Source organism: Branchiostoma belcheri, unplaced genomic scaffold (assembly GCF_001625305.1).
Source record: "Branchiostoma belcheri isolate BF01 breed outbred unplaced genomic scaffold, Haploidv18h27 scaffold97, whole genome shotgun sequence".
In the NCBI taxonomy this organism is placed as follows: domain Eukaryota; kingdom Metazoa; phylum Chordata; class Leptocardii; order Amphioxiformes; family Branchiostomatidae; genus Branchiostoma; species Branchiostoma belcheri.
The window spans coordinates 1293997-1306263 of record NW_017804653.1 but is presented as its reverse complement, the minus strand read 5'-3'; the positions used below and the strand labels follow the sequence as shown (position 1 = coordinate 1306263).

The window sequence follows — 12267 nt, the reverse complement described above, 5'->3', positions numbered from 1 at the left end:
CCCCCCAGGACTCACAGACCCAGGTGGCGGTCAGCTCTGTCCAGACCAACTTGCTGGTCATCATCCAGATCCTGCAGAGGAACTCTGGGAAGATGAAGGAGGAGGAGCGGGAGGGTCTGTGGTTCCCTCTGATGGAGGTCATGCTGGCACCGCAGAGGAAACATAGGGACAGTCTGACACAGGAGCAGATACAGGGTAAATATAGGGCTAAAACATAGTGACAGCCTCACACAGGAACAGATACAGGGTAAATATAGGGACTGTCTGACACAGGAGCAGATACAGGGTAAATATAGGGACTGTCTGACACAGGAGCAGATACAGTGTAAATACAGGGCTAAAACACAGGGGTAGCCTCACACAGGAGCAGATACAGGGTAAATACAGGGCTAAAACATAGGGATAGCCTCACACAGGAACAAATACAGGGTAAATACGGGGACAGTCTCACACAGGAACAGATACAGGGTAGATACAGGGCTAAAACATAGGGATAGATACAGGGTAAATGTAGGGTCTGTGGTTCCCCCATCTTCCTCTTTCTTGCATTACTAAATGGTAACGTTTAACAGTTACTGTAAAAGATTGAAAAATGAAAAAAAAATGTATTCTTGTTGACCCCTCAGCCTACAAGGACCTGACGAGACACGTGCTGAACAGCATGATGGGATACATCGCCCTGCCCTCCATCCTGCAGAAGATCATGCAGGACCCAGCCTACAACACCGGCAAGTTTGGGGAGATACGGGAACTACTGCTCGGGATGCTGGACACTTACAACTATGAACAGGTGGGGAGACTGGCTTTGATAGGCCTCAGATTCTCAATAGAGTGGGTGCAGTACTAGATAAGTGTCACTTTCCATCAATCTTTCCATCAACTGGCAGAATTTTGCCGCTCTTTAATGACAAAAATTTTGCCTAATCCATCATCTTTGATGGACAAAAGTCAGCAAGTAAAGATGTATTGAAAAAGATGTCATTAAAGTAAGCTTGGTCTACCAGCAAAATTTGCTCCTTATTACCCCATTTTAGGCTAGAACATAGGGATGTGGTAACATAGGAGCCTCTCAGAAGCGTCAACTGTTTTCCTCCAATGTCAGTCTTTACTGAAGAGTGCCCAAAATCACTACTGTATTTTCCATTTGAGTCAACTTTGTACACTCATACAGCTAACCTGGGTTCCATCCTGATTAGTTTACATCCACTCCCACAGTTGCTACTGACTGGTTGGTTGGTCTGTAGCCACTGTGGGAGCGGTTGTAAACTAACCAGGATGGAACCCAGGCTACACTACAGCTACATGTAAATAGTACACGCAGACACATCAACTGTTTTCCTGCCATGTTTCCCCAGACCTTACTGAAGACCACCAACAGCCTGTTGTCCCATGACCTGCACTGGTCCCTGTGTAACCTGAGGGCTGCTGTCAACAAAGGTCTGGTGCCCAAACAGGAGGACTGTGGGGTGTGTGGGCAACACTTCTCTGTCACAGAGGAGCAGGACTCAGTTATAGTCTTCAGGTAAGGGTTGTAATGTTCTTCCATATTATTGGATGTGAAGGGTGTATAAAATTGTATACACTTGATTTTAGAAGAGAAAAGGCACATGACATTGTACAAAGTCATGATAAATTCTGCAGCAATGTAGCTGAAACATTACATGTTTAACTGTTTTGTAAACAGTAGATGATACTGCAGATCTAATGTGATAAAATGCACATGGTAGAGTTAGTGATAGCATAGCTTTTGTTTGTTGAACTACATGTACAATACTAAATGTACATGTACAATAGATAAGTACAGATCTAGAGATAACATAGATATGATAGATTTAATGAGAGCATAGATATGCCTAACTGTTTTGTCTCTCCCCATTTACTATCAACACTACAGTTAATGATATTCCACATTTAGTATTTGATATACACTGTATAATTATTCATTACATGTATTGTAATAGTATAATACATCTGTTTCTTGCTTAGATCTAGCCAGTAACTTGATGATTCTGCCCCCCCCCTCCCCAGCTGTGGACATGCGTACCACACCTCGTGTCTCCAGTCGGTGGGCTGTTGTCACATGATCGAGGGGACGCCCCATTGGTCCTGCTCCCTGTGTAACGTGGCTCGTCGGGAGGCCAAGACAGGCCGGGGCAGAACGCTGTCATGGTCAAGTGCAACCGCAGCCAGCAAACAGGTGGGGACAGACAGTAAAGAGACTCTTTTTACACAACCAAGAGTTTTATTCACAGCTGACATTTCGGTGACCTTCCTCAGGGCAATTCTAACTGGTTCACATTGCATTGCAGCACAGGTGTCACTGCGATAGATGCATTCCCAAACGTACAATATTTACATACCTAGAAATATTACAATAACCAAAATTTAATGTTACAATAACCACGTATATGTGTAGATATATTGTACGTTTGGGAATGCATCTAGCAGCGACACCTGTGCTGCAGTGCAATGTGAACCAGTCAGAATGTGAACCAAACTGTCAAGTGAAGAAACAGGTGTTATGTTTTTTATTTTTCCATTTCAGGTTGAGCCCCTCCCATCAGGTGCTGTCAGTCAACCCCGTTCCCATGGCGATGCCCTGCTGTCCCCCCAACAGGAGCTGTCCTACTCACAGCTGCAGAAGTCCTTCAAAGGTTTCATTATCACTTGTCTCTCTCTTTATTCTCTTTATTCCGATACCCTTGAGCCAAAAGGCTAATCTTCCAGGGTTCATTCGAAAAAAGAAAGATACATACAACAAATGACATTGTAAAAACACACACATTTAACACAAAAAGAGATTTACATTACTAGTACATACAAATGAGGGAACATAATCTACAAACTAATCACAGAAGTCACACTTTTAGACAGTTGGCAGATAGCTTTCTTGGAGTTAGATCTACTGGTAAGTGATTTGATTTGTCTTCATTTGTCTAACTTTTCTTTTAGACTTCCGAAAAAAATTTTCTTCACTTAGGCCCGATTCACACGTGCGTTGTTTTTATGTGTCGGGCGTCGTTCGACGCGCGCGCGCGCAAGCTGTACGACACATTTTTCAATCGTATAAACAGGCCCGCCACCGCCGCGCGGCGCCTTGTGTCGTTTTTTCTGTGGCACCTTCAGGAGGTGCCACAAGTGCGTCGCGGAGCACAGCGGGATGTCTGCGGTGAGGAAAAACATCATGTAAACAGACCTGCGTTGCGCGCAGCTCGCGCAGCCCATTTCCGCATCACAGAAGGTCAAATTTCTTCATTCCCGCGCTAGCCTGAAACCCACGCCACGCTCCTCTGTTTGTATCTATTCATTCCACTTCTGTATCAATTTCTACTTGTTGTTAGTTGTTTCTTCGGATTATTTTGTACGGATTGTTTGCTATTAAAGCATTACTGCTTGTTTGCTGAGCATGGCAGCAGTCAACAGATCTAACTGGACCAGCGCTGAAACGCGCTGTTTGATCGGGCTGTGGAACTGTGACAGAATTCAGAGCAAAATGGAAACTTTCAGGAAGAAGGAGGCCTTCGGAGACATTGTCGAGGGCATGAAGCAGGAGGGATACAATAGGACCTCCAAACAAGTCCAGAAGAAGATAAGAGACCTCAAGTACTCGTACCGGAGAATCAGGGATTCGAACAGTCGTAGCGGCAGGTCAGAGTTCACCACATGTGACACAGCGCGACGCAGACCGCCACAGCCCGCCACATCTGCGGCGCGAAGCGGGAGCTGCGGTCCCTGTGTGTAAACGGGAAAGTGTCGTAGGCGACTTGGCGCGCGCGCGCGCGTCGAACGACGCCCGACACTTTTATTTTTCATCGTGTGAATCGGGCCTTATATGCATATCAATCAATAGTTCTTTCTTATAAACCTGAATTTCTGCACATTAAGTTCTCTAGTATCACTGATGAAAGGTAGTGGATGCTAGCTGAAACGTCTGAATGTTTCCAACATCATATCCAGTTGCTTGAGTAACTGTTTTTTGGCATATCTTATTACCTGGATGTCTAATCTTCACAATGTATCCTTCAAGGTCCTTCAAGACTGGCCATCCTGGCAGAGCTCAAGCGGGCGGCTAAGTATGAAGACTCCGGCAAGGCTCAAGATCAGAAGAAAATCTTCAGTAGTAGTTCCAGTATCTTACAGAATGAAAACTTTCAACTTAAAGTTGCTGCTCCTCCAGTTATAGAGTAGAAGTGTATCATACACGTGACAGTCAACAGTGAAAATGACAGATTTAAACCAGGAAAAATATTATTACAAGTTGAACATAAAGTTATGTTTTTGATTTTGTCATTTGATCAATGCTTATTTGTAGAGGTAGCATTCTCAGTACTCAGATATTTGGACAGTTTATGAATTAATTTGGTTGATGTTGTAAAATACATATTTATTTCAGAATGAGAAAGTTAAGAAGCGTACAATATGCTGTTCAAGTATGATATTGAATGTGATTGTAACACATTGTGTGATATTGACTTGTTAACTGATTAGCAGGACAGATGTCAGATTGTGTAGTTACCATACTTGGTCGACTTTTCCAATAGCAGAGGCATTTTGTCGTGATGGACAATAAACCAAATGAAATGTTAGCTCGCCTAATCTAATAACAGACATCCCCAAGCACGTATGATGTAATCTTTTCAGAGGAGATGATTGTATACATCACAAATATCACATTGTAATACATGTAATTGTCAATGAAGAAAATAAGGTAACTGTCTGACTTTACAGATGTGTCTTCACACTGTCCTCTGTTTGAATTTTACGTCTGTGATTTGAACGTGAGGTAATGAAGGTACTACTAAACACTTAAAACGTCACAAAAGACACCTCCAAGTCTCTGTCCCAGTCAAATTCAAGTTCAAGAACTCATCACGTCCCACTGTTGATCAAACCTTATTGCCCTTGACCTTGTCATAAACGCGATCAGCCCTCCCCTCAGCTCTGGTGCCCTGTAGACTATTTGGCGAGGATCCAGTCTTAAATATGTCCTTGACTGATTGCAAATTGCTCTACTTAACGCATTCCTATCTAGAAGATAAGAACGCACGCACTCATCTACATGTAGGTATCACTGCATTTGTCCCAAATCTCTATCTTATGTATGTTAAGGGTTCTGTTAACGACTTGTGCGGACCCTCGGTCAAACCAACCGCTTGAATGGTAACCTTGAGGATTGAAATATCACCGCATTTACGACGGTAATTTCGGGGCAATGACCGAACGACTGGCCCATGCCTTGGGGTATGTACCTGTTATTTGTCTCGATGACATTTACTGCTATAATTAACTTTCACAGATGAAGCAAAACTTTTCTACGACAATATCACGGTTACTAGCCCAAATTATCACAGTGTCTGCTATTAAAGATGACAAGGGTTGAATATATAAGACTACTAAAAAAGACTACTCCATGTGTTGATCCTTTCTTCTGAGGTAACACCGTTTTTGTGGCGCCTCAAAGATTCAATTTTGATGCATTGTGCGGGGTCATTCTTGTGAGAACGTGACTGAACAAACCGGTTTTCTGCCAGAAAATGCCCAAACCGTGCGCATGCGGCCAGAGTATTTTTCGACCACGAAATCAGCTTCACTTGGTTGGTCTCTGTCAGCCAGGTTGTAGAATGTTCTGTGGAAGAAAAGCCGATGGTCTTCAGCGGTGACTTAGACCTGATCCCCGGTCAAGCCAATCCGTGACACTGGTAAGTACTAACATTAACACGTACACAGACTTAGGGAACGTGGCTAGAGGCCAAATTACAGTACGTACACTACTAGTTTACCTTACCGAGTTCAGGAGCCAGTAGTGCCAGGACTGAGTTGGGTTAAAATGTCCATCTTTGTTCTTTAAGAATACCTAATTTCACAGGAAATATGTTAAGTCAGCAGGCTATTGACAGAAATAGTTAAATTTTTCTCGGTTGTTAAATTTAGAATCTGAAAGAGACAGAAAGACGCGTGTTACTAGTAGTTTGTGTTGACAGTACATAGTACATCTTGAGGAATTCTATAGCAGGCAGGAATGTTGGGTTGGGTACTTCAATTGTTGTCTAAACTTCTTACACTCCTTGATGTGTCAGATAGAAAACAAATCTGAATAATAAAAAGAACATTCCTCGAAGTCGAGCTAAAAGTATTAACAGGCACACTGATACACATTTATTTTATAGAGTCCAACCGTTGGTGCATTTCTTGGGAAGGGAAGGGGTCGGTTACTGAAATTTGGTGCATGCTTTAACAAGTATTTCGTTGTCTCATGTATTGTTTTGTGAAGGTTTTGGGGCCGAAGCATAGGTTTTGTTTTAGAGAGGTACAATATTTGTGATCAAGTGGAATAATTCACTACAAAATCCCTTTATTGTAGTGTGGTTACAAAAATCTAGTATGTGAATTCTGCTTGCTTGTGTATGGAGTGGGGTTATATCATGATAAATTATTCATAAGTTTGTATCTGACTACACAGTTCTTCTTTCCATTGAAAGCGAAACAGCAGCTGATACTTCCAAAGTTTTCAGTGGTCGTAAAAAATACGTAAGTGCAACTAATGGTGGCAAAATGCCAGTTAAAAAGGTGACCTTTTAATTTAAGCAAATTACCTGTACAAAATCTACACCAACTAGGTGTGCTGATGTTCCTGTGGCTTTGTTTGGATAATGTGTCTCTTTGTCAGCCAAATGTCAGATATACTAACACCAAAATGTATATACGTTAGTTTTGAAACCCTAACTACACTCTTCGCCGAACAAGACTACTACATTTGTTATCAGCTTGTTTTTTTTTAAGTCCTCGCAGCAAGTTTTTCTAGTTAATATCTTAGGTCAATGATTTTTTTGGGATAATTTGTCTCTTTGTCAGACAAATGTCAGATATACTAACACCAAAATGTATATACGTTAGTTTTGAAACCCTAACTACACTCTTCGCCGATTACAATGGGGTGAACAAGACTACAACATTTCAGCTTGTTTTCTTTTTTAAGCCCTCGCAACAAAAATGTTCTTTCGTTCTCAAAGATAAGTTTTTCACTTGTCTAGTTAATGTCTTAGGTCAAGGATTTTGTTTGGATAATTTGTTTCTTTGTCAGGCAAATGTCAGATATACTAACACCGAAATGTCAGTGTTGAAACCTTAACCACACTCCTCGCCGACTACAAAGGAGCGACCAAGACTGTACATTTGTCATCAAATGTGTTTGTTTTCTTTTTAAGTCTTCGCAGCAAAAATGTTATTTCGTTCTCAAATATAAGTTTTAAATTTCCACTTGTCTAGTTGATATCTGAGGCCAAGGATTTTGTAAGCCTGTGGGCCCTTCTTTTTGATAAAATATCATACCATCTTAGAAACACAATAAAACAGCTCGATTACAAAGCAAAAAAAAAAAAGAATAATGTTGTTTTGTTCTTGTTTCGTTTTGATAACCAAATTAGAAATTGACACCCTTTCTAGAGGCTATGTATGGACTATCATCCTTTCAATGTGTCGTGATATTAACAGACTTTGACTAGCATTTCACACTGAATTTGCCACTTGTTGTCCATTCCAAGTGCAGTAGAAACTGCCATTGTCGTTGGTTTAGTATTTTTAGAGAAAGGGCGGCTTAAATGAAGGGATTTGTTGAACGGGTCACCTGAAAACTAAATGACCCGTGCAGTTTTGATTACTCTGCCGTGACTCGAGCCTTTTCGTGTGTGTGTTTTGAGATACAAATAACAAAGATGAATATCATTTCGTCCTACATATACTTTAGATAGACAAAAATTAATGAAAATGATCACATGTGAAACTGGTAAACCTCTCCCAAAGACAAACATAGACATTTTCAATTTACTTATGTCGTGCCCCGACTCCATATCTACGTACCTAGGCCAATATATATGTAGTGCATTACAAAAGAGAGAAAGTATTGTAACAGATAGTAACGCCTAACTCACATCATGTCATACGCCATTTACGTTCATATTCCTGTAGTAATACTAGTAGTCTCTTAGAATAGACTTGATTGTATTGATCACATTGTTATTGATGCCATACATTGTACCATGTACAACTGTCGAGCAATAAAGTTCAATAACTACAAACTGTGCGTATCTATGGTGTTAAAAGCCTAATATGGACCAATAACAAATAACACATCTTGAAAGTTCATCTGTGTTGGTAGAGGTCATTGTGAAGCAAGTTTAAACTGTAATTTCCAACACAAGAAATTGGAGTCACCCAAATTTTCGACTGTACAACCCCAGTCTTTGTCAAGGAATGAACAATCCACCGCTTCTGTCAAAGACTGGAGTTGTATAGTCGAAAATTTGGGTGAGTCCAATTTCTTGTGTTGGAAATTACAGTTTAAACTTGCTGCATAACAAATAACACAAATAACTACAAACTGTGCGTATACATGGTGTAGGAAGTCTTTTACTGGAAGAGAGGAGGAAGTGACAAAACTTCCTGTAACACGTCATGATTTGTAACACCTGTTACTAAATGTTACGGGTATTATTCATCAGGTATAACAAGCTTATTGTATCAAGGCATTCTACGTATTCCAATTCTAGTTACTTCTTTCGTTCGTGTTAACCCATGGTATGAAAATAATAACAAAATATACTGGTATATCTACACGAAATGTTACAATGAAAGTACAAGAACTCTATTGTGTTCTGGATATGAAAAGTACAAATGTACTAGATGTATGCAAACAACCTTTGCTAAATACCGAGTAATTATGTTGTTCAATATCATACATATAACAGTTTCACACAGTTTAACGTTACTGTACTTCGTACTTATGAAGACAGCAAAGTTTAAACCGAGCAGGGAATGCCTAAGCTTTGTTTTGAGATCATCGATCTTTCTTTCATGCAAATGTAAAACATGTAATTAATGTTAGCCGGTTGTCTGCCCCAAATCTACACTAGTAGAACAAGTCACTATGCAGTCGAACGAAGAAAAACAAAATTTGTGACTTAGGGTTTCTTTCAAACACTAGAAAGTGTTGGTATTTTCGCTATATTTACCATTTTCTCAGTACTCTTAAACAGAATCCAACACTATATATTTTAGGTAGGAAACACATTTGAAACCTAATTGGAGGTATACAATGTATAGTTCTCAGTGTGAAAAATGAAATGTTTCATTCTGTCCACGAGTGGAAAAGTGAACAATGTTCTAAGTACACTAAATCTATGCGAAAACTCAATAGCATTCGCAAATAGCACTTCTATAAATACAACTATTAACCTCATTTTTGCGTTCCAGTGTCTGTCAACTAAGTACTATTAATAGAAAAGCTTCATAAAAACTCAACTCAATCAGTTCGACATTAGTCAAACAATTGTGAGAAAACCACAGAACATTTCTACATTAGAAAAATAAGTTAGATACAAAAGGTTGGTTTACGCCATTGTAGATGTCGAATGACGTACCCAGCACTTCGAGGGACGTCACAACACGAACAAATGCCCGAAGGGACATTGCCCAGTCATTAACTACGGTTCACAAGAGCACAGGGTATACATTTATTCGTGTAATAGCGTGTAACCTACGTATACACTGTACAAATTCACGTCTTTAAACTACTAGTACTAAGGAAGCTGAACTACCATAAGATCGTTGCTGAAGTTGTACCATTTATTCCAATATGCTCCATAGTAACTGTTCTTATCATGAGGTCATCTATTGGACAGGATTGTTCACCAGAATAGATTGAATCAGTCCTCTTATTTACCGGAATACACTGGAATGCAAAGGGGTAAGATCTATATAGATACAATTTGTTTTGAAGAGTGAACATTGTAGGTAAATACTACATATTTTGACAAGGAGTCATGTAAAAGTTGTCGAAAGTTATAAGGAGTGTTATGATATTTCTACAGATCTCGTATCTCAATATAGTATTGTGGAGTTTAATAGAAAGATGTGTTTTATATGATTTTCAACATTATTTTTTCAGACTGGTAACTGCACAGCTGTAAAAGAGCCATTTACTGATGTCATATCAGGTCACCAAGATTGAGCAGGATTCGGGATGATCCACAGTTCATCTTGTACCTGAAGCAAGTTTTGATGAACTAGTAGACTGAGTTGTGCCTATTCCTACCTTCACTGTTAGCACAACCTGGGGTTTTCGTGCCTAATCTGAAGTTAAACTGTACGGATGAAATAAGTTATCAACGATGCACGTGTGCAGAAGAATCCTCCTCCTCAACCTGAGGAAAATCCTGCTCTTCGTCCTTTTCGTGGGGACGTCCACCTACACGTATCTCGCGGCGACTTTCCCTTACGAGGAACCGACTGACTCGAAGATTCTAAGCCGGATGCTCCAAGATGTCCGAAGCCCCAGGGATAAGAGAGAAGTCATCTCAGAGAAACTCCAAGATCAAAAATCTGTTTCGAAGCTGATCATCAAAGATGTAGAAGTCGAGCAGTCTGATGAAGTAGATCCACTAGAGTATATATTTGGCGGTTTTCAAGACTCGTCTGTGACTACGTCAGCCCGTCCGCGGACAAGCAAGAAACCACCACCAAAGGCAGAAGCGCCGCCAGCGGCTGAGAAGCGAACTGCAGTCATAGTCATGACCCAGATGAGGAGCGGCTCCACGTTCGTGGGTGAGATTTTCAACCAGCATCCTGAAGCCTTCTACTTCTTCGAACCGGTTTGGGCGCTGGAATACAACAAAAACAAAGCCTACAACAGCTCCAAGTGGCAACTGAAACTACTGGAAGGGCTGTCAAAATGCAGGTTTGAACCAATTCGTGACATCATGCAGTTTTACCTCACCACGAAAGAACTGGGCGTGATGAAGACGTGCAAAGCCATAGACAAAATGTGCGACGGCTACAGGAACAAAACGGCGATGTGGCCAGGCAGATGCCCGATCCCTAACGACCAGTTCACGGAAATTCTAGAGATGAATTGCATCAAGAACACCTTCACGGCCATCAAGACCATACGACTGAACGACATCACGCTTTTCAAGCCGCTTACAGAAGATCCTGAGTTGGACTTCAAGATTATCCAGTTAGTTCGAGATCCGCGGGCGATTATTGCGTCAAGACTTGCCCTGGTAAAGAACAACGTTTCCGTCACAAACCAACTGCACGACGACGTCGACAGGACCGAAGTACGAGCTGTCTGCAACTGGATGACGACAAACATGCAACCTTACCGAGAGAAAAGAGAATGGCTGCGCAAGCGGTACGCTTTGGTTCGATATGAAGATGTTGGCTTGGACCCTATCACCACAATGGCCAGATTCTACAGGTTAATAAACATACCAATGTCTAGAGATGTCTCCAAATGGCTCGGCAGTCACACCAAAACGTCCAAAAAACTCAAGGACAGAAAAGATCCGTTCGGAACCAAAAAAGACTCGGAGAAAACCGCGAACGAATGGCGGACACGGTTAAGTTTCCAACAGGTTGAAATCATCCAATCAGAATGCAAGGAAGCGATGACGTTGTTCAACTACAAATTTGTGGAGTCGAATGAAGAACTAAAAGACATATCTGTCAGTCTGTACAAGAAAAGACCGCCTCTACTTTTCTAGATATCTTTTTCTTGTATGTAGGTGTTCTTCAAACGAATATCAGGCGAATTCAAAATGAACCTGTACTTTTCCTTCTGGAACGTGTAGGTGACTTCAAATCATTGGTTGTATATCTGATGTAAAATATGGTAGCAAATATATCCCCATGTATTGTATACCTATCCAGCGTGGCCACGGTCAAAGTTTGTAACCGGCCTGCACGTGTTCAAAGAACACATTTCAATTAGAATTATTGTAAGGAATGTGGAAAGTCAGTAAGTGTATGATATTCAACCAAGAACTTTACCTGAAATATGATAACCAAGTTACTACGTGGGCGAAATAATATATTTTCACAGAACTTACACCGTAGCATCCATATTCACTGTGTCGAATTTAGTTGTCTATTCTTAGTTGTGCGTGTGTGTGTGTATGTGTGTGTGTGTGTGTGTGTGTGTGTGTGTGTGTGTGCGTGCGTGCGTGCGTGCGTGCGTGTGTGTGTGTGTATGTGTGTGTGAGTGCGGCGCGCCGCGCGTGTGTGTGTGTGTGTGTGTGTGTGTGTGTGCGTGCGTGCGTGTGTGTCTGTCTATAACTGTGTACAGTCTGTGTGTTATTTTGATGATTCCCTGACACTGCAATTATTTGTAACTCCCCCGCCTCAGGGAGTGTAGCATTGTTTTGACACTTTGCACTTTAACCTATGACACCTGTTGCATTTCGTAAACAATTTCGTATCCTCAAAAATCGA

At 41.1% G+C, this 12267-nt stretch overlaps 2 protein-coding genes across 2 annotated transcripts in view; both read left to right on the top strand.

The window, feature by feature from the left end:
* Nucleotides 1-4673, top strand: part of LOC109461900 (vacuolar protein sorting-associated protein 8 homolog) — a 24997-nt gene extending 20324 nt beyond the window's left edge. Inside the window, exons 23-28 of the mRNA XM_019758377.1 lie at nucleotides 9-195; nucleotides 627-790; nucleotides 1356-1522; nucleotides 2029-2197; nucleotides 2546-2654; nucleotides 4028-4673. Of these exons, the coding sequence (XP_019613936.1) occupies nucleotides 9-195; nucleotides 627-790; nucleotides 1356-1522; nucleotides 2029-2197; nucleotides 2546-2654; nucleotides 4028-4188 (957 nt within the window). The 3' untranslated portion in view covers nucleotides 4189-4673. The remainder of the gene's footprint in view (nucleotides 1-8; nucleotides 196-626; nucleotides 791-1355; nucleotides 1523-2028; nucleotides 2198-2545; nucleotides 2655-4027) is intronic.
* Nucleotides 4674-5582: 909 nt separating this feature from the next.
* LOC109461915 (carbohydrate sulfotransferase 1-like) lies at nucleotides 5583-11875 on the top strand. The gene is made up of 2 exons (XM_019758392.1): nucleotides 5583-5699; nucleotides 9944-11875. Exon 2 carries the CDS (start codon nucleotides 10167-10169, stop codon nucleotides 11538-11540), a length of 1374 nt encoding a protein of 457 aa, XP_019613951.1. The 5' UTR covers nucleotides 5583-5699; nucleotides 9944-10166; the 3' UTR covers nucleotides 11541-11875.
* Nucleotides 11876-12267: the final 392 nt, after the last annotated feature.